General features: G+C 44.2%; 1 protein-coding gene and 1 long non-coding RNA gene across 3 annotated transcripts in view; one reads left to right on the top strand and one right to left on the bottom strand.

Annotated features, from left to right (window-relative positions):
- BLNK (B cell linker) overlaps positions 1-22,352 on the top strand; it is a 76,042-nt gene that overhangs the window by 11,833 nt on the left and 41,857 nt on the right. For both annotated transcript variants that reach the window (XM_058697315.1, XM_058697316.1), the window contains exons 2-3: positions 13,568-13,633; positions 18,221-18,270. In XM_058697315.1, the coding sequence (XP_058553298.1) occupies positions 13,568-13,633; positions 18,221-18,270 (116 nt within the window). The remainder of the gene's footprint in view (positions 1-13,567; positions 13,634-18,220; positions 18,271-22,352) is intronic.
- On the bottom strand, positions 17,558-20,713 carry LOC131493140 (uncharacterized). Its single transcript, XR_009252484.1, has 3 exons — positions 20,405-20,713; positions 19,798-19,908; positions 17,558-19,182 (listed from the first exon to the last, which is right to left on the bottom strand). It is a non-coding gene; the product is annotated as an uncharacterized LOC131493140 (long non-coding RNA).

Below are 22,352 nucleotides of genomic sequence, written 5' to 3'. Positions count from 1 at the left end.
TAATAATAGGACCTACCTCAGAGGGTCGTGAGGGTTAAGTGAAGTAATAGATGCAAAGCACCTGGCACATAACACAGGCTCACTAAGCGCCAGCTTTTACTATTGAACTATTGATTATCTGAGTCTGACCACCGGCATGGCTTCCTGAGCAGGGACTGTTCATGGTGGCTCTGGGCTGTGGCACAAGAAAGTGGAAGACGCAGTCCCTACAACGGAAAAGCTGAGCCTCTGGCAGGAGACCCAAGCCATGTGTGGAAAGGGAAAAAACAGGGTGTGATGGAAAGAGCTGGGAGAATCTTTAGCTAATCAATCTTTTTTTTTTTTTAAGTTTTTGAAATTTATTTTGGGAGAGAGAGCATGCATGAGCAGGGAGGAGGAGAGAGAGGGGGAGAGAGAAGGGGAGAGAGAGAATCCCAAGCAGGCTCTGCACCATCAGTGCAGAGCTCGATGTGGGGCCCGAACTCACGAACCCCGGGATTATGACCTGAGCCGAAGTCAGGTGCTCAACCGACCAAGCCACCCAAGAGCCCCTTTTGCTAATCAATCTTGGGGCAGTGGCAACATTTCTCTAGAACTTAGTTTCCTCCCTTACAACAAGAGGGGATTGATCCACGATATTACTAAAGTTTCTCTCACTGTGACTACCTTAATGACAGGCAAACCTAGGAGTCAGGGTTTCCAAGCTGTGTGGTCCGAGACAAGACAAGCGTCATGATCTCTCTGGGCCTTGGTATCTGCATCTGTGAAATGGGACGGTGGTGCTAACTCATCCTTGGGGGGCTTCCTCCACCACAGAAGGGGCTGTCAAAACTTTTGTGCCATCTCCAGTGTGGACTCACTTTCTAGAAGGAAGAGGGCCCCTCTGCTGCTGAATTTGCAAATCTAAAGATAGCACCAATGATGCCACAGGAAGGAGGGACATGAGGAAGCTGGGCCAGGACTAGAAGAGGGTTGGAGAGGCAGAGGAGGGAAGCCTGCCAGCCAATGGGATGGGACAGTCTCCGCCACATGCAGATAGCAGACTAGTCACTAAAAAGTGGCATTCTGCTTCAAGATGATGGTTCATAACCAGAGACTTCAGCTTTGAGACAGAAATTATCCAAAAGGAAGATATTTTGTGCAAATCAGAGAATCCCCCAGTCTCTGTCTGTGTTTGTCCTCTGGTTTCACATAAACCAGAAGGTTTTTGTCATGAGATTAGGGGGTGGCAGGACCTTTTTCCTGCATTCCCAGGGGGAAGGATTTGTGCTCAAGCTAGTTAGCTCTGTGTCCAGCACCTGACTTTCCCAGCGTGGGCACTCATCCAGGGTTTATAGACTAAAGAAGACAAATATATGTTTCATGTAAAAAAAAAAAAATGATAACATTAAACTTTAAGAAGAAATCCTCCACCCATCAGTAAGTTAAATAGTATTTCAAGATAATGCTTTAAAAATCAAAAGTAAGGCAAAAAAAAAAAATAGTTTACGATGAACAAAAAATTGAAATGTTATTGTTTATTTATTTACTTATTTTGTTTTTTGTTTAATTTATTTTGAGAAAGAGAGTGGGGGAGGGAGGGAGAGAGAGAGAGAGAGAGAGAGGAGAGAGGAGAGAATCCTAAGCAGGCTCCACGCTGATGCAGGTCTGGAACTCATGACCTGTGAGATTATGACCTGAGCACAAGTCAGATGCTTCACTGAATGACCCACCCAAATGCCCCAAAATATTGACATTTTAAATGAAGACAGGACCAGTATTGCGGATCTGTTCTGCCTCAGACCCCAGTATGGTCCACTGTGCAGCCATCAGTTCTTCCACCTGCCCAGCTGGGGCACTAAAAGGCATCTTGATGTTATCCTTCTAGTATTTCCCTACCGTGGACTGGGGCTGGGGCCCAGGAGGGCTGCTTTCATACCAGTCTCCCAGCCACCAGTGTCCCCTCCTCCCTTTTTCTACCCTAACCTGGGCACACCTCTGAGGAAAGGTTTTCAGGGGCTTCCTGCTGCCTATAACCCATCTCCTTGGCCTGACTAACAAGGCCCTTGCTGCCTGACCCCACCCTCCAGCCTCATCTATGACTCCACCCTTCCCCCAACACCCCACATCCTGCTGCTCTCAGCTTCTCACCAGACCCCAAACATCCCAGCCAGTTTCACCTCCAGGCCTTGGCACCTGCTGTTTCTGCCACCTGGCTCCTGTTCCTCACTCTTTTGCCTGCTGAATTTCGATTTTCCCATCAGGACCCAGTTCCCAGGACACTTCATCTCAAAACTTCAGGTCAGCCACTCCCTTCTCAGGGGCCCTCATAGCCCTCTGATCCTCCTTATGGCCAACGGAGGAGTTTTCCCTTTTACGTGTCTGTATCATATGGATTTTTAGGGATTAGCATGTATTACTTTCATAAAATGAAGAAACAAAACGACTTTGAGTTTAGGAAACGAAGTTTAAGATACAGCATACAAAAGATGTCACACGAACCAAGTAACAGTTCACAAACTGCTATCAACCCTGGAGATTAAATGGCCCATCAGTAGTCTTGCCTGAAGTGCTATAAATCCAGGATATACAGAAATAAAATGCAGAGCTCCAAAAGACCTCAGCGCCCCTGTAATCCAATCTTCTCGTTTTACAAGAGAAAATGAGGCACTGAGTGATGAAGGGGATTGCTCAGATTGGCGAAGCCAGGAAGCAGCAGAGATAAGAGCAGAATCCACCTCTCTGGGCTCCAGTGCTCTTTCCCTAAGTGACCTCCTTCCTGAGCCCAAGAAATAATCTGGAAAGGGAAAGGAGCCACTTAAGCTGGGCCTTGGGCTCAGGAGAACAATTGTGGGTTCATAATAGTGGGCATGATAATTATGTCTAAAATGTTTGGTTGGGTCCAAATTGTGAAGCCTTTGAATGCCAAGCAAATGAGTTTGTCCTTTATCATGCACGAAGCAGGGAGACACTGAAGACATTCACGTGTGGGGTGACATGATGCAAAGGGGTAATTTAAGAAAACGAATTTGGGGGAAGGGAGGGACTGAAGTAGGAAGACCCAGATGGGAAGCTTTTGGTCTTGTCCATTGTCCATGAGATCATAGTGGCTGTGGCTGAAGGAGTGGGCATGAGGAAACAGAGACAGGAAAGATCATCTGGAGGTGAACTGACTGAACTGGTGATAGCAGATGAAGAGTCAAAGAGAAAGAGGGTCAAAAAAAGCCCAGAAGGCTCAAGCCTGAGCATCCAAGGGTACCCGATTATAAATTCCATTGTTTTCTTATTCTCTTTCGTATCAGAAGCTTTCAACTTTCTATCACACAATGCTTGTATTGAAATTTAACAACAAAAATAAAACATACTATAAAAATGATGAGTAGCATCTTAAAAAGAAACCCAGACTCAATGATAGAAGATCATTTAAATACCTCAGAAAGGAGGAAGTCAGATGAAGGATCGCCAGACCCAGTGATGATTGTTACATTTTTAAAACTCCATTCATGGTGGAAAGGAATTAAGAGAATGAATGTCTTCTTCTCTATATATACCAAGGAAGATGTTAGAGAGATTGTTACTCCAGATGATCTTAGGAACATATATGTTGGAGGAAACAGCCAGATATGAGGAGAGTGCAGATGTTCTAAGGTACCCAGCCAAGTAGATGCAGATAATTCACAGATCCAAGCCCACTGTCAGCGGGGGTTCCAGGAGCTCAGGGCAACAGTGAATAACTCTCAGCCAAGAGGAAAAGTCAGGATTATTCAGGAGACCCAAGGAGTTGCTGCAGACTCTTAAGGAGGACGTGGCCTGGTGAAAGCTGGGGTTTAGGAACAGTAGCTGACGAGGGCCCTGACAAAATCCCTCATACACAGAGGACCAGCCCCACAGATACTGACAAAATAAAATTCTAGACCCGGATCGGACCGTGGTTAAGATGTGGGGGGTGAAGAAGGAGGAAGGATTTATCTGCTCTTTTTGTTTGCAAAGAGTCTCTTTCATCAGAGACCCTCTTCAATCCATTCCTAAACCCAAAGCAAACATGGATTTTCTCTGATTAACTTGCTCTGCATTCCACCTTTCCTGGAAAAGACCGAAGTGCAAAAGCCTGCTAAAACCTGCCTTTCATGGTTCTCTGTGAGTGCATTAAGGAGCTGAAAGGAAAGCAAGATGTTTTCTGATCCTTTTATTTTTTCTACTAAAAATAATACCAGATAATACCATCTTTGAAATCATCTCCTGTATTTGGCAAAATTATTGGAAAGATATTTTGTAAAAGATACAAAATTATCTTGGACTACTTTTTGATGATGGGACCAAACTACGCATGTGCAGTGCCTTCTCGGTGCTCCCTTGGCCCTGGTGGAGCTCTGTGTCCACCAGTGCACCCTTCTGGATTTGTTCTGTCCCTCTACATCCCAGGGCTGCTCTCAGCCTGTAGACACTTTTCTGAAAGGCAGCCATCATCTATGGATTCTTCTCCCGTGCTCTCTTAGGCCGTGGGTCTTTCCTACAGTGATAATTTGGCCAGTGGTTCTCAACCTTGGCTACACATTAGAATCACCTTGGAGCCAATGGTCTGGTGGGGAGCCTTGGGTATGAGGATTATTAAAAGCACCCTAAGTGACTCTAATGTGTAGCCCAAATCAAGACTACCTCCTCTACGAAGAAGACGTATAGAGACTGCCCATTGATGTAAGCTCTTAACTCCAGTTAAAAAAAATACCCCTTGAAAAAGGCTGGGCTGTTTGTATTCAGCTCCTGGAGTTGGGAGTCTCTGCTCTGGTGCCGGTTGCCAGGGAACAGAGAGCAGGCAGATGAAAAGTAGCTCTGTGTCAAATTTGTATTGATCTGAGCATAGGTGAAGGTAAGAGCCTGGTCCTCCGCACCCACATCTGATTCTTTCTGCTCTTTTCCCTTATTGCAAGCAGACATCACACTATTGACTAAAACTCCTATGCTCCTTTCCTGGGAAGAGAGAGGTCTGGGTAAGCCTTCAGCATCCCAATATGGAGTAAAGCTTTTCTGTTAAAGAAATTTCAGGCAATGCAGGCAGGTGCAAAAATACTATGGAAGTTGGGGGACTTCCCTTGTGCTCTGTGCAATTAAGCCTAGACTAGAAGCAGATAAATCTGCCTTGCTTCTTTTAATAAAGCTTCTCAGCTTTCTGTGTGTGTAAGAATCACCAGTCCAAGAAGTCTGTTAAAATGCAGATTCCTGGGCCCCACCTGGGATTTTTATTACCTTGAGATGGTGCAAGCCCAGCAATCTGAATTTTTGTTTTTAATTTAATTCAATTTTTTTTTTTTTAGCAGGCACATTATTTTGCCTTGTACTACACTTAGTGGTGATTAAAATGCTCTCTTCTTACACTTGGATACAGCTGGCTCTATGGAAGCATTTGTTGGGACTAAAGGCACCCTAAGAACCCAAAATAATTCATCTTTTTGCAAAGGTATTCCTGCAGGTTAGAGATCAAAATGCCACTCCGGTCAGGGCACATAATGCCCGGTTTTATGCAGAACTGTGGTTAGTAGATGATTCCCACGTGTTGGTACCAATCAGCCACGCCAGGTTGGGAGCGTTCTCCCTGCAACCACCCATCACCTCCCCCCCAGAAAAAAACACTAACAAAACAAGAACAACAACGAAAACACCCCACAACCAAACCCATTTCTGGAGCACCTTCTGGCCTGGAGGAAATCAACCCAGGTGGTAACGCCCTCCCACCCCCACTTCCCTCTAGCAGAGGGCACTGATTTTGAATTTTGTTCCTGGTCCAAACCAGTCCCCAGGGTCTTCTGCAAGAAGAGCCATTACAATGGACCAAAACTTCCCGTGTGGGCAAGCACCTTACATCCATTGTCTATTATCTTCACAGCAACCCTTGCAAGGTAGATATCTTCATTTAACAGATGCTAGCGTTTAGAAACATTGTTTTAGAGTGATCTGGGTTTGAACCTGAGATGGACTCTTTCCTGCCCCTCCGCCCCCATGCATCCAGGACTTGTCAACAGCTCTTGCTGGTGCTGGGCTCAGGTCTGGTCTGGTCTTCTCTCTCCACTCCCTCAAGCACCCGGGCTGGGGGGGGTGGGGGGGGCGGGGGTCCTGACATTTCATTGCTCCCTGTCACACCCACCCAGATCAGAGTTTCAGCTAATTAAAAGCCCTTTCAATTTGCAGGAGGAGAAAAGGTGCAGATAAAGACTGGCTAGCTAAGCAAACAAAGTCTAAGGATCCTACTCACTTGTGAAAATGTTCGAGATAGAAGTGAAAAATGCAGATTACAAAATGTCAAGTATCATCTTAATTATGTAAAATCTATACATACTATACACGTGTAGTAAAACATTAGAAGGCTTTTGATTTTTTAATGTTTATCTTTGGGAGAAAGAGAGACAGGAGAGAGAGACAGAGCTCGAGTAAGGGAGGGGCAAAGAGAGAGGGAGACACAGAATCCGAAACAGGCTCCAGCCTCAGAGCTGTCAGCACAGAGCCCGATGGGGGGATGGGGGATCGAACCCACAAACCATGAGATCATGACCCGAGCCGAAGTTGGACAAAGTTGGACGCTTAACCTATTGAGCCACCCGGGCGCCCCTAGAAGGCTATTTAATTAAATGTTAATAGTGGGGGTTGGAAGTAAGAGTGACATTTTAAGTTTCATTTGCAAATTTTGATACAATGAACATGTTACATGTGGCCACCCTTATAGTGACATACAAAAATAGTTTCACTGCCGGAAAAATCCCGTTCCATCTATGCATCCTTCCCTTCCTCCTCCTGAAATCACAACCACTGATCATTTTACTGTTTTCATAGTTTTGCTTTTCCCAGAGTCTAGTTGGAATCATACAGTATGTAGCCTTTTCAGGCTTTCAGGATTGTTTCACTTAGCATAGATTACATTTTTTATCAGAAATAAAGTTATAAAATTAAAAACTGTACAACCTATGTGACCAGTCACTATTTACCTATGACTCCAAAGAAAAAAAGTCACATCATTCTTTGCCGTTCAAATTACAGTACCCCTATTCCCGCCCCTGGCATTCTGGGACTCCCAGGGCTGCATACACATCCCACACTGCTCCATACTGGCTCTTGCTTGTCTCCAGATCCATGAGCCCGTCTTCTTGGAGTCATTTTCCCCCCACTGTGGAGCAGACAGCATTCTCCAGGCACCATGTGAATTTCTCAGGCTCTTTCACCTTTGGCCACAGACCCTTTCCTCATTCCCCCACAATCCTAACAGACTTAGTTATACATAGTTAAGACTTTGCTGAAATTTGGGGAATAACGGAAGGAAGCACAACACAGAGAACGATTTATATTTGCTCCTAGACAAGGTTTCGTTCAGCCTCCTGGATCCTTCTTCAGGTCTTCCGTGCTTTGCTCCCAGCCATAGACTATTTCAAGGGCCAGCTCACCTCTGCACTATAAAAATCCCTGGAGAGGTCAACCTGTAGAGGGACCAACAACCAGGAGGCCCCAGAAGACAGGAAACATCCAGTAGCAAAGCCCAAGGCCTATATACCATATCCTCATTTTCCTCACTTCCTGGATTAGAGTCTTTGCAGGCTGAGTAGCAGCAAGGACAGCCAGGGACAGGCATATAGTCATGTCCCAACGTCACCAAATGGTCCTGGCCATGTGGCTCTGTGCCAAGCAGATCCAGTCCCTTTTTACGTTGTTGCAAATGTGAGGGGCGTGTCTGTCCTGCACCCCCTTCATTGATACTCTGCTTTAGCAAACTATGGCTCAGGAAGAAAGCACGTGACTATAAAATAAATAAAAATACACAGGCATGGGGTAGTCTAAATCCACACAGAGAAAAGTCCAGAGTCTCACAGAGGAGGGACAGTCTAGTAAAACCCACACCCAAATTAAGTTATTGAACTGACCACTCAATTTATTTGTCTGAAACTTCACCCTTGAATGCTTGAGAACTTTTCCCAAGCTTCTATTTGCTTAACTTAGGCACAACTAAAAGGCTCACAGCAAGGGGCGGGGGGGGGAGGGGGGGGTGGAATATGTTCAGAGGGTGGTCTCCTGGCCAGTAAAGTCAGCACCAAGGAAATTGTTAGCAATGCAAATTAGCCGACCCACTACCGACCTACCCAATCAGAAGCTCTGGGGGTGGGTTCACCATTTTCAGAGCCCATCAGGTGATTCAAGTGCAGTTTACAGTGGGAACCACTGGTCTATCAGATTCTAAAGTAAACCACTTCCTTGAAGGCAAAAAAAAAACTGCTGCTTACTTTCAAACAGTGATTTTTTTCCAACTCAGTACATTGTGGGATCTAAATCCTCTGAGATCCAGGCTCAGCCCGGGTCACACTACTTCAGAGTATTGTTAAACAACTAAGGTTGTTGACATTAATTCAAAAGCTTGAAGAAAATTTTTTAAATCAATGACAAAGGAGAGAAGGTATAATTTGATTTGGTTTATAGAGAAATAATAATTATAATTATTTATATAATGTATTCACCACTGTAAAATGTTGAAATAGCATGCTACTTAAAAAATACGTTATTGGGTGCTTGAGTGGCTCAGTCAGTTGAACATACAACTTCAACTCAGGTCACAAGCTCTGCGTTGGTGAATTCAAGCCCTGCATTGGGGCCCCCTTCAGATCCTCTGTCCCCCTCTCTCTGCCCCTCCCCCGCTCGCTCTGTCTCTCTCAAAATAAGTACACTTAAAAAATACACTATTGACATCTTTTAAAAAATATATTAGATGAGCTTTGTTCTTCGTTCATTTTATTTTGTTACCTGTACGTGGCTGTCTCTTCATAATTTAAAGAGTAGAACTATTATCCTTCTGCCATCCATGGCAAGATATCTCTGAAAGGGCTAACCAAAGAGAAGCTTGCTTTTTTTTTTTTTTTTTTTTTTGCCTATTTTCACCTACATGCGACTTCTCACAGTGAGACAGCTGGTATTTAAATCTGGGAACAGTCCAGCTGCACATGCCTTTGCATGTGCTTTATGTTGTAGTAGAGGGGGGAAAAAAGGGCTCCAAAGACGGTACCAGAGAGCAGGAAAGCTGTGCATCAGGCAGCGTGTGAATAGTTGATAAAAGGAGCTGAGAGCATCCCCAGGTCTTCTTGGTTTGGCGGACACTGTTTTTCCAGGTAACACTTGGCTGCTGAAACAGCAGTCTGTGAGCCTCAAGTGTTGAGTGAACGAGAGGCAGAGGGAGGGGAAAAATTTTGAACACAAGAAGCATAATTTATGAAGCAACTGATTATTTTAATAATCTATAATGAGGGGCGCCTGGGTGGCTTAGTCGGTTAAGCGGCTGACTTCAGCTCAGGTCATGATCTCACGTCCGTGAGTTCGAGCCCCGCGCCGGGCTCTGTGCTGACAGCTCAGAGCCTGGAGCCTGCTTTGGATTCTGTGTCTCCCTCTCTCTGACCCTCCCCCGTTCATGTTCTGTCTCTCAAAAAAAATAAATAAACGTTAAAAAAAATCTATAATGAAAATAATTTAAGAAAGGCCAAGAAGTATCAAATACCAAGTTGAGCGAATGACAGAATTACACGAAACTCTTTTGCAACAATTTACGCCTGTTTGTCTACACCTGCAGCAAAGTTGCTTATACAAATCAGCTCCTGGCTTCCTCTTACTCTGTCTGTGTCTTGCTGCTGACAAATTTCAGACAGCATCCTTCACTCTGGCTCATCTTGTCCTTAAACCTGGTTAAGGTTTAATTTAGTCTAAAGGCATTCCGTTCAGTTACATCAGCTTACAGCGGGAGATGCCCTCTGCTCTGCACTGGAAATTATTACATTGCTTCCCAATCAAACCATTCCAGCTTCACTCTCTGTGTCTCTTTCTCTTGTGCCCGGACATCTTATCTCCCATTTTCCCTCATTCCTCTGTCTCAGAGATTCCTTATAGTTCTGCAGGAAAAGGAGATGGGGCGGGGGGAGTGGTAGGCACAGGTTATATGTGAACAAACTCTAGAATCCCGAGGAGTTCCGAAGCAGCTCAAAGGTCGAGCTTTAGGGACCCTCTGTGTATCTCGGTTGGGCAGGTGGTCCTCCTTCACCCTCATCCATTCTCGTCTCCCTGCTGCTGAGCCTGGTGCTCTGCTAAGTTCTCATATGAGTAGAATCTGTGAGCACAACCTCCCTAACTGGGGATAGAAAACCCAATCTCATTTCCTTTGTTACCCAGATTACTGCTTGGCTCCCACCCCTCCCCACATCCCAACATGGGCCCCTCAGTGGGTCCCCCAGTTCTGAAGACAGTTCCCCAAGATGTAGCCTAAAGGATGTCCTAAAAGAAGTTTCTCTTCTGCTACTCCACCTTCCAGCCGTGTTCCCTGTGCACTCAGCTCTTCACGCCATGGAACACACCCTTGCCCACAGCCCAGAGGCTGCAACAGGATAAACAGGATACCGCTGAACATTCAGGGGCAATGGAGAGGAATTGTCTTGGTGCAAATGCCTAGTGATGGTGCCCGGCATGGCTCTTCTCAGAGCTGGAGCCCAGACCCAGCCTCAGGTTCCAGCCAACACTCCACCCTTGTATCCCTCCCCTCCTCTCCACCACTTCAGTGGTTGTTCTTCAGTATTAGTTCCTAACAACCATTAGACGGAGAAGGGAAGAGAACTCCCTAAGATCCCCAGGATGAGTTCCCATTCCTTGTTTGAGAACTTTCCTTTTCCCAAAATAGTTGAGGGTAAGAGGGTCCATCCCTACCCTGTAAATCTCACCCCACTCCTTAGTGCCCAAGGGCCCCTCAGTAAACAACTACAGCAGAACAGCAACCTAGATGGGTTAGTTAGCCTTAAATTAACACTTAGTTGCAGACGCCAACAGGCTGGCCAGGCAGAGGCCCCCCCACCCCCCAGCCCAAGCCTCCTCCCTGCTCTAAACTCCTCCACCCACACTGAAGAGCTTTGCAACATGTGCGTCCTAAATCCGTGCTGAGCCAGAGATTATTTCCCCGGAATCCGCCCCCCCTCCCCCAGTCAACAGGGTTTTGGAGGCCTCTGCCAAGCTGAATTGTGCACCACTGTTCGTAGTACCTAACGCAAGGCCTAGCTCCGAGAGCAAGAGAAGTGTGCATGCAGGTTTGCGGGAAATAGGTTTCTCCAAGAGCGAATGCTGTGGACAAGATTTACGTTTTGATAACTATAGGGCCCAATCAAATGGTTTCCTCAGAACAAAGGAAAGCCTTGCCTGAAGGGTAAATTCGGCTATCCTACTCTTTCAGAGCAGAACCGTGTGAAATTATACATATATGATTTACATTTACATATAAATAGAAATAATAAATATATTTTATATATTTATACACACCATTATTTACATATACACTATAATATGTAAATGTGTATTATACATAATATGTGAACATATTTATTAGATATATTTACATGTAAATATAAACATATATAAGTAACATATTTACATATATATTTTTTTAAGTCAGAGAGTTATGATGGAAAAAACCATGGCCCAAGATTCCAACTTTTAACATTTTCCTCTATTTATGTATATAAAAACAGATAATAAAATGATAGATGCACAAGCTATGAACATTCAACTAATATAGAAAAATCTTCATTGTAAAGTGAAAGTCTCCTTTTTATAAAGCAGAAGCCCTCATCCCCACTCAAGCCTCCAGCCCTTGCTCTGCCATTGGTACAAGGGCACCCAGCTATGAGGACAAGTAGAGACTGAAATCTGTCTTTCGCTATTTGCCAAGCTGTGTGCCTGGCCACTGAGCAATGTCCACTCAGAAAAAAGGGTACCTTGGGGTGCCTGGGTGGCTCAGTCGGTTAAGCGTCTGACTTCAGCTCAGGTCACAATCTCACGGTCCGTGAGTTCGAGCCCCATGTCGGGGTCTGGGCTGATGGCTCAGAGCCTGGAGCCTGCTTCCGATTCTGTGTCTCCCTCTCTCTCTGCCCCTCCCCCACTCGCACTCTGTCTCTATCAAAAAATGAATAAACGTTAAAAAATTAATTAATTGGGGTGCCTGGGTGGCTCAGTCGGTTAAGCGTCCGACTTCGGCTCAGGTCACGATCTCGCGGTCCGGGAGTTCGAGCCCCGCGTCAGGCTCTGGGCTGATGGCTCAGAGCCTGGAGCCTGCTTCCGATTCTGTGTCTCCCTCTCTCTCTGCTCCTCCCCCGTTCATGCTCTGTCTCTCTCTGTCTCAAAAATAAATGTTAAAAAAAAAAATTTTTTTTTAAAAAAAGAAAAAAGGGTACCTTTTCCTAATTTGTATGAGGACGCTGTATTGACTTTGAAAACATTCTTTGAATAATTCCTTGCATATCTTTCTAAAAAATTATGCACCTACCAGCACATATGAATGTATGTGTCCTTGGCAATCCCACAAAAAAACACGATACACATTATTCTGAACTTCCCTTCCTTTCTTCCTTTTTTCTTTTTCTCCTTCACCGTATTTGTGTAACTTAATAGGTATTGGGGATTTTCATGTATCAGCAATACTGATGTGTGCTTCTTTTTTTTTTTCTTTTTTTTTAAGGGTCTGTGGTATTCCATTGTATGGCTTTATCAAAGTTTATTTAACTAGTTCCCTTTTAATGATTGATGGGCATTTAGGTTGTTTCCAGGTTTTATTTAGTGGGGAGGCAGGAAGGATTAGGGTTATTACACAAATAACATAGTACATAGTGGTATAGTTTTATGACCATGTTGAGGATGGCAAATCCCTAGCAGTAGAATTTCTGGGTCAAAAGGCATGGAGGTTTTAAAATTTAACAGGTATTAATCATCACAAATTGCATTCCCAAGAATATCCATATTTTGGTGCGCCCGCCACCCCGCCCCAGGGTATTATCACATTAAGTTTTGCCAATTTGATAAGCAGAACATATCTCATTGTTGTTTAGATGCAAATTCCTTAAAAAATAAGTCATGTTATCTGTTAGCCACTCGTCCTTTTCTGTTAGCTGTAGGTTCACATGTTTTGCCCATTTCCTATTGAATTATTAATCTTTTTTTACTGAGTCATAAGATTTCTTTGTAAATCATAACACATAGTCCTTATTGTTCTTGTGTTGCAAATATTTCTTCCAGCACGTCATTCATCTGCTGATCTTGTGCATATTCCTTTTGTTCTACAGAATTTCCAAATGTGTAGGCAGTCAGATTCATTAATCATTTTCCTTATGGCTTCTGTGTAGGTACAACTTTCTAGTGACAGTTTTTCCAGATTCAACCTAGTAAAGTTAACCAAGAACTCTTGTGCCTGATTTCAGCCCACCTGTCCTTCAAGGTAGCCCCATTCTGGCAATGCGAATGCTCTAAGGACAATAAGTGATGAACAGTGAGGTTTTTCAGAGGGCTTTTGCCTCCCGTGTCTCCTAAAAATGAATAGATCTGGAAACCAGAATTTCTCTTCAGAGCCCAGACATTCAGGGGACAGGGACACGGCCCAATGACCACGTTCCTTACATTATCAGTCACGCTTTGCTTTACTCAAGTAGCAGATGGTCGATTAAATATGATACGATTCTCACTGGGGGCTTATTGTAGGGTTTTTTCTCCTTTTTGTATTCCCTTTTGATTTAAAAAAAAAATCAACCTATTATTAATATTTTATGTTTGATTTTATTTCTTGCAGGCAACTTCAAAAGATGGTCCATGACATCAAGAACAATGAAGGTGGAATAATGAACAAGATCAAAAAGTAAGTTGAACTCCATAGCACTGTATAAGCACTCATTTACATAATTAACACATCATCCCAGCCTGTGCTAAGTGGAAGAAGACAAAGTTCTCCGTTGCCTGAGTGAGGAGTTGCAACCTTTTTAGCATGTAACCCTTTCTAACTCGTGGCCAGAGTCCATGGTGGTCAGATCTATGTTCAGGAAACATGGCAAATGAACGGGGTGATGCTCAGGGCCCTTTGCTTTCCCCTCTCATTGCAGTAAAAGTGAGCTATGCCACTTAAGATGGCAAATGTCAACAAAGACCTTTATAGAAACAGGAAAATCAGCTTCTGTAACTATGTAGTTAAGGGCCACTAGGACATGGTTGGAGAAATCCAAAAGAGAAGTTACAAGAACACAGCCCTAGCATCTTTAGGATGCCATACCTGTTTTCCATATTTCAATTTTTGTTTTTTCAGTTATAGCCTTAAAATGGAGTTAAAAAAATTTTTTTTAATCTTTATTTTTGAGACAGAGAGAGAGAGAGAGAGAGAGAGAGAGAGAGCATGAGCGGGGGAGGGGCAGAGAGAGAGAGAGAGACACAGAATCGAAAGCAGGCTCCAGGCTCTGAGCTGTCAGCACTGAGCCCATCGTGGAACTCGAACTTGTCAACTGCGAGATCATTACCTGAGCCAAAGTCGGAGGCTCAACTGACTGAGCCACTCAGGCACCCCTTTAAAACAATTTTTTTTAACGTTTATTTATTTTTGAGAAAGAGAGAGAACATGAGCAGGGGAGGGGTAGAGAGAGAAGGAGACAGAGAATCCCAAGCAGACTCCGTACCGTCAGTGCAAAGCCCGATGTGGGCCTTGAACCCACGAACCGTGAGATCATGACCTGACCAAAGTCAGATGCTCAGCTGACCGAGCCACCCAGGCACCCCAAAATAGTGTTTTCAGTTGGCATTTGGAGAAGGAAACTAGAATTCCAAATCTTCCTGCACATCAGAAACTCTTAAGTTTTTTTAAAAAAAGAAAATAAAAATTGTACATATCTATATTCGTCACGCAAAATCTAAATTAAGAGGAAAGGGGAGATGGTATTCCACTAAGTTTTTGTTTAAGTTTTTTTTTTCAGAAAATGAAAGTAGTCGTCATTCACTAGAAAAGAAAAAAAATCAAAGAATTCAGAATTGCATAAAGTCAAAATCTCCTCCTTCCCCATGCCCCACATCAACCCACTCCAGGACAATGGACATTGTCATGAGTGAGTCTGGTATAAATATCTACATGTATGTATTTTCACACACACATACGTATATTGACATAGATGTAGCACTTACCTATACATACATACGTTTTCGTCATGAATGGTGCTATTCTCCATAAAGCATTCTACCAACCTGACTTTGCTTAGTGGTTTTACTTAATGTTATATCATGGATATCTTTGTTTGTTAGTATGTAAAAATAAACCATATTCCTTTTTGAATAGCTGATTAATAGTCTGCTATAAATCCATTATCATTCATTTAACCAGCTATGTATTGGTGGACACTTTTTATTTTTTATTTTTTTAAGTTTTATTTATTTATTTTGTGAGAGAGAGAGTGTGTGCATACACGTGAGCAGGGGAGGGGCAGAGAGAGAGGGACAGAGAGAATCCCACAGGGCTCAATCTCACAAACTGAGGTCATGACCTGAGCCAAGATCAAGAGTCAGAGGCTTAACTGACTGGGCCACCCAGGCGCCCCTGGTGGACACTTTTTAAAGAGAGGGAGATGTGGGAGTTTAAACAGGCATATTCTTGGAGGGCAATTTGATAAGATCAATCAAAATTTTGTGGCCATTTCTTTCAGTTTAACTGCCATAAATAACATTTCAATAAATAGGTTTTGTGGACTTTGAGTATAGCAGAAAGCTAAATTCCTGAAATGAAATTTCTAGATCGAAGAAGTTATGCCCTTGACATTTTTGTTGATATTACCAAATTGTTTTCCAAAAATTTTGTACCACTAATAGTGTATAAAAGTTCATTGACCTATACCTTCAGAACAGAGTATGTTCAGGGGCATCTGGGTGGCTCAGTTGGTTAAATGACCAACTCTTGATTTCAGCTTCACAGGTCATGATCTTGTGGTTCCTGTGTCCCAGCCCCACACTGGGCTCTGTGCTGACAGTGTGGAGCCTGCTTGGGATTCTCTGCCTCCCTCTCTCCCTGCCCCTCCCCTGTTTGCACTCTCTCTCTCAAAATAAATAAACATTAAATATATATGTATAGATTATATATAATATAAATATATGATATATATTATATATATATAAAGAACAGAATATCTTCATTCTTTGGTCTTTGCTAAACTCGAAAGAAATCATGTTTTATGGTGTTTTTAGACTATAAAATGTAATGAGTCTCAATATGTATAAGTGATTATCATAAAATCGTTAAAACGGTCTGCTTGTGGGGAACTGGTCATCTCCTAGAGGAGGAGACTTTGTCTCCATGTTCTGTCCTGTGGCAGGGAGAGGCATGTGATTATTTTCATTTAATACTTCTGACACATACAGAATCTCACTGAAATGAGAGAAGCCTGCGAGTCATTGTTTTAATCAATTCTAGATTAATTATCCCACAGTTGCTAGTTTTATAACACGCGACTTTTCTTAATAATATGAAGCCTCTGTATAAAATGTCTCTCTATTCCATGGTTGGTCATACTTACACAGTAGCCACGGAGCTCACATATTTTCAGACAGTTTCTATTTTTTTTATGCCCATTGTTCCCAAAATGCACTTGTACTTGACAAATGTTTCTTCTCAGCTTGGGAAATCTGGCTGCCATAGTCATTACCCTGGGTGAAGTCAGTGGCCCTTTGGTTCTAAGGGACCTGCAGTTAAGCTCTTACTCGTTGCCAGGCAACAGGTGCTACCTTGAAAGGAGGAAGCACGGTTGAACACGCTGGTTTCCTAACACAAGACCATGACAGAGTTGTCACTGGTTCATGGCCAAATGAGAAAATAAGGACCTTGAAGCGTTGGGGGTTGGCATGCAGCTGCCAGCTGCTGAGTGAGACCCAAACCACAGCTTTTCTTCCTGGTCGGTGTTCAGTGACCAACAGCCCTTTCCTGAGTCTGTCCTTTATTCGGAGATGATAACCTTCATACATTTGGGAATATTAAAATGCCCTTTCTTTTCTTTAATGAAATGATGGCAATAATGGGAAATGGTTAGTTTTCAAAATTTTTCTCTTTCAGGAATAGACCTGGTACCATTCCTTGTTTGTTTTTGAGGGTTTTTTCCCCCTATAACACCGTGGATCATCTCTGTCTCTGGACCTCGTCATACATCTAATGATAATATCTTCCCAGCACACCCTGTCTTGCTATGAGAATTGAATGAAATAATTGATCTGAGAACCTTGGGGCAAACAAAAAACAGAATTTCTATGCAAATATAAAAATTGTTATTTTTGAAACATTACAATTCTGGTTTATCAGGCTTATTTTTTGTAATCAGACATGAATTTTTGTGCTGCTTTTTTCCCCCCAAGGAATGAAATATGTTTTGCATGTAATGGTTACCTTATATCCTGCCTCTGTAAAAGGATGTGATGTTTTAGTAAATAAAAGCTACTGGATATAGGTTCTATTTATATATTTTTAAACTTCTTTAAGCAAATCATTCTTAAATAAAATGGGCAACTATTATTAAGAATAATAATTTACTAGAAATAGAATGGGAGGTGGTGTCAAAACTTATAAAAAGCCTAAAAATTGGGGTATATTTTTAAAATGTAATTTTAAGTTTCTTCTTGTAATGAGTAGGGAAGGATTGTGAATATTCAAACATTCTATATATGCCTAAAGATACTAAAGTAATTTTGAGAGTGCTTGAAACAGTTCAACTTCTCAGTAAGCTAAATATCACAATCCCCACCCGGGAACACTCACTGCTCTCTTATTTGGCTTTTTTTTTTTTTTAAATAGTGCAAAAACAGTGTCAGTCCAACCTACAACCAAAGTGTTCATTATAACTAATATTTTTCTTGTTGTTTAAAGCATTGAGGTATTAAGTTATTTCTTTTAAGTTTATTTTTGAGAGAGACAGAGACAGCATGAGTCGGGGAGGGGCAGAGAGAGAGAGAGAGAATCCCAAGCAAGGCTCCGCGTCGCCAGCACAGAGCCCCATGCGGGGCTCGAACTCACAAAACCGTGAGGTCGTGACCACAGTAGAAACCAAGAGTCAGACGCTTGACTGACTGAGCCACCCAGGCGTCCTGCATTGAGTTATTTATTAAAACAGAGTTCATCCTCTATTACCATCTTATCAACCAATTAACAATTTTCTTCCCTGAAGCTCTGAACTCAGGTGACTATTCCAGCACCTGACTTCACCTTTGCCAAGTCACAGCCCCGTTGTACACTGGGGAGATGAGGGAGCTAGGAGACCTCTGATCAATGGCTTCACTACATTTATAATACATTTAGTCTTTCAATGTGATGGGTCCAAAAGAAGCCATTATTCTATTAGTTATCTGTCTGTTATCTCTATATTTGCTTATATTATGGGCCTTGACAACAGTTGTCCTACCCACTGACCATTTGTCTAATGGTTGTTATCTATAGGCTGAAAGTCAAAGCACCTCCAAGTGTTCCTCAAAGGGACTATGCCTCAGGTAAGAGTATTTCTAAAATACTTGGACTCTCGACTAATTTCATGTTCATATTTAATTCTTGAAAAGGGAACTATGTTCTACTCATTTGAAAACAAAAGGTGCCTATCCTAATGCCCAAATCTATTAAGCATTTGACTATAGTGGAGATGTAGTACTCCATCCATCCATCCATCCATCCACTCATCTACTTATCAGACATTTATTAAGTATTGTCCATGTGCCAGGTACATACAAGATTTTAGGTGGAGATACAGTGCTAACCAAGAAAAATATAGTCTCCACACTCATAGAATTTATAGCAAAGAAGAGTATCCATTCATGATCTAAAAGCAATTAGGGTTCAGGGTGATGGGGAAGCACAAAGTTTTATGAAGGTCCTTACAGCAATGTCTAATCTAATCTGAGGTGGAGGTTGTGTAGGACCCAAGCCACCCAAGTCTGGTGACTGACCTGTTGCACCACTTTCCAGAACTCACTGGGTCACAGAGTGATACAAACATATATACATACATGCCCCGTCCTGACCTTTGAAACCTACCTGATCAAAAGTGAAGGGAGCTGCTTAGTTAACAAATGAGAACAAATTCATTCTTCTCTCCCAAGTTCTAAGCAAGAAAAGAAAACAGACTACACCTGCTAAGTAACCCAAGTTGTGGTAGGAAAGTCATGGAATCATGGAGTGTCAGGTTTAAAAGGAGCCCCAGGGGTCCTACAGCCTATCCAATCCAGTGCTTACACCTGCTCCCCCCACCATGTGCCACGAGTGAGGTCCACTTTCTGTTTGGACGTTTCCGGTGGTGACCTCCCACACCTACCTGGGCCTGTCAAGGGCAGACAGCTCCGTCAGGACACAGATGCAATCCATTTCCTAGTGGCTCCTTAAGTGTGTCCTAATGGCCACACAGCACAAGTCTGTAAACACCAAATAAAAGAGAAATAGAGTGGGTCTGTGCAACATCAAGGATACAATTAGGAAATTAGGTCACTTGAAGGGTTTCTTCTCTGGACTCGGTAACTCCAGGTGCTTCCGCTGTTGCACACATTCTTTGACTCGTTCAACAAATATTACACAAGTGTGCCCCGCGTGGTGCTCACGCTACTAGACATGGAGTTGGGAACAAACTATAGCCCCTGACCTTAAGGTGTTTAATGACTAGTGGGGAGCAGATAATAGATAAGAAAGGCAATAGGCAGATACTCGCCTAAGGTCACACTGCTAGTGGATTGAAGCTCCCTGGCCATTCCACAAACCCCTGAGCGGTCAGAACTGAACCAGGCCCCCCTCCCTGTACCCTTGGGCCCTAATTCCCAGGGGCTGTTGTAATCATTCTCCTCCCACCACTGATGTCATTCAGGGAGGAGATCTGAGCAACTGCAAAGAGGACAGACCTCGGGACAAAGGAAGGTAGTCAGACAGAGATTCTTGGGCAAATGCCCACCACAGAAGCACAGGGTGTACCTCCCAACCCTCTGGCCACCAAAGACGGGAAATATAACACTGCTCTGCCCTTGCCCTGCTGTCCTTACCGAAGCCAGCATTCACTCAATTTTTCGTCTCCCTGGCTACACTCTGACCGGCGGACCCCGCAAGGCTGACACGGGGAGAGCGGCTTGCACCATCAGTCCTGCCTCGTGCAACTAAGTATAGAGGAATAAAACTTGGACTTGAAAGTCCTTTAAGGCTGGAAAGCCCTGAAAGACCACCCAACCTTAGCTTCTCACTTAGGGATAACTAGAGCCCAGGCAGGCCAACTGGCTGCCCAAGGCCCTACAGCCAGGCGATGGCTAAGCTGGGGCTAAGCCCTCCATGTCTGCACACCCACCCCGTTAACAGGGCTCCGGGAAGGGCTGAAGAGATATTCAGACAAAGGGACTTTCTGAGATGTTAGGTATTTAGTTGCAAATCACCTCTCCTAGCCAGCCCAAATCTGCTCCCCACATGGTCACATCCCTTTCTTCTCTTGGGGTACACCCAGGGGTCCTGGACTGTCCACCGGCTGCCCCCCCCCACAGTTTCTGTAGTTCTGCTTTCTGTTCCTTCCCTGCGTCTGTCCCCACCACCACATCTAGTCCAGCCTCCTTCCCTCTTTCCTGCGTGCCACTGCGGTCTTCCCACTGGTTCCCTGCATCTCACCACCGGCTCTGCATGAGGAGAAGCTGGCAAGCCCGGTGGCCCAGCGCGTGGCCTCCAGTGCTGAATCAGGGCTACAACTGAGCATGTGTCAGACCCACAGTTTGGAGCGCGTGTCTCTCAACGCTGGTCTCTGGTGCTGCTGCTGATCTGGAACAGAAAGGCCCAATTCACACCCTTGCCTTCACCCCTTCCCTCAAGCTCTTGCCACAGAGTCCTTCACCGTCCTTCCATTCCCATTCCCAAGACCCCTAGTCTGGTTCAACCTTCGTCTCTTTATGCCTGAGCTACTCAAACACCATCGTCATCAGCCTCCCTACCTCCAGCTTGTCACCGGGACCTACAGTGGCCTCTGTGGTTGGAGCGCCCCCTTGGCTGGCAACCAATCCGGTTTTGTTTTCTTTCCCTACTCTCCAGCGCAGCTCGTTCACTCCAGGCACCTCTGTGCCTTATGGATGCCCCTTCTAGCCATCAGCCAAGCCCTGCTTCTGGGGCTGACACACAGGCCCCAGCCTTAAGAGATGGAAGGAGGATGCCCTCTTTCATCTTCATTCTGTCACGCACGTCCTGCTCGTCCTTCAAGGCCCAGTTCAGTCCCACTGCCACCACACAGCCTCGTGCGAGCTCGTGCAGCACCTTCCTGGAGCTTCCCCAGCATCTGACCATGATCCCAGGTGTAGGGACATTTGTCAGGAAAGTTTACGCTGCCCTGGGTTGTCATCAGTGCGATACATGGCTGCCCTCCTAGACTCTAGGTCTATTCCCTCCATGGCTCAGTGAGAAGACCTTGGACTTTGGGGTCCTTTAGCCCTGGGTTAGAATCCTGGCTTTGGCCCCTAAACACTGTGAACTTAGAACAGTTTAAAACTTCCCTGAGCCTCAGCTTCCTGCTTGGAGATGAGAGTGCCGACCTATCCTTCAGGTTATTATGATCATTAAAGTAGGTTGATAGTCACACACGGCTCCCGTTGAGCCCTTACTCCTATCAGGCACCCTTCTGTGCACTTTCCCTGGGCTATTTCATTCTCTCTCAAAGCCCCATGATATAGGCACTATTAGTCATGTCCGTTTCAGTGACGAGAAAACAGATATCCAGAGGTTAAGCAATTTGCCTGTCACACTGCTAGCAAATGGCAGAATCGGGATTTTGATCAAGGCAGCCTGACCTGAGAGCCCAAAGCTCAAAACCCCAGTGTGCACACTGAGGTGGGGTCATCGGGTCGTTCTCACATGTCACGTAGTGCTGTGCCCACAGGCTTGTGGGGTGGGGCATGTGAATCACAAAGCCTGGGCCAGGCAAGGGGAGGAGTCCCTCCATTGTGTGGCATGGGATTGTGACACCGTAAATGGAGCCCAAGCCAGAAACACGACACAATAGAAAAGGCTTTCCCTAATAAGGAGGCTGAGCCAGTATCTCAGCTTCCTGCCAGGAAGAAACCTGCCAGGTTCTTGCGTGCAACCTTACCTCTCAAGTTAAACCACCCGGCCCGTATTACGCTTGAACTTACCCTCCTGAAAACATCACCCTCTATACTTGAGGCTCTCTGGGGTCCATTTCTAAATGGTAACCATACTGTGTGGTTGCCATTAGAGTGAAATAGAATTGGTATTGTTTTGAGGGTTTACTAAGACATTATCAATACCCGAGAAAACAATAAGTAACATTAATACAGCATTTACTGTATGCCAGGCTTTGTGAAGCACTTCACATGTATTGTATTACTCGATTCTCATAAAAACATGAGGCAGGCACTATTCCTACCCTTGTTGCCCTGGCGAGAAATTGAGCTTTAAACAAAGTACCGGTCCACTGCCAAGCAGGTAGTAAAGAGCAGAGCCAGGATTTGAACCCAGGGAGCCTGGTTCTAAAACCACAACCAACCATATTAGGAGACTCACTGAGGTTCTGGACATCCCCTACTTTGGACCTAGTTCTTTGGACTCTCATGCT

The sequence above is a fragment of the Neofelis nebulosa genome, chromosome 13 (genome assembly GCF_028018385.1).
Source record: "Neofelis nebulosa isolate mNeoNeb1 chromosome 13, mNeoNeb1.pri, whole genome shotgun sequence".
In the NCBI taxonomy this organism is placed as follows: Eukaryota; Metazoa; Chordata; class Mammalia; order Carnivora; family Felidae; genus Neofelis; species Neofelis nebulosa.
The sequence above is the reverse complement of the archived record's forward strand: the minus strand, read 5'-3'. Positions and strand labels throughout refer to the sequence as shown.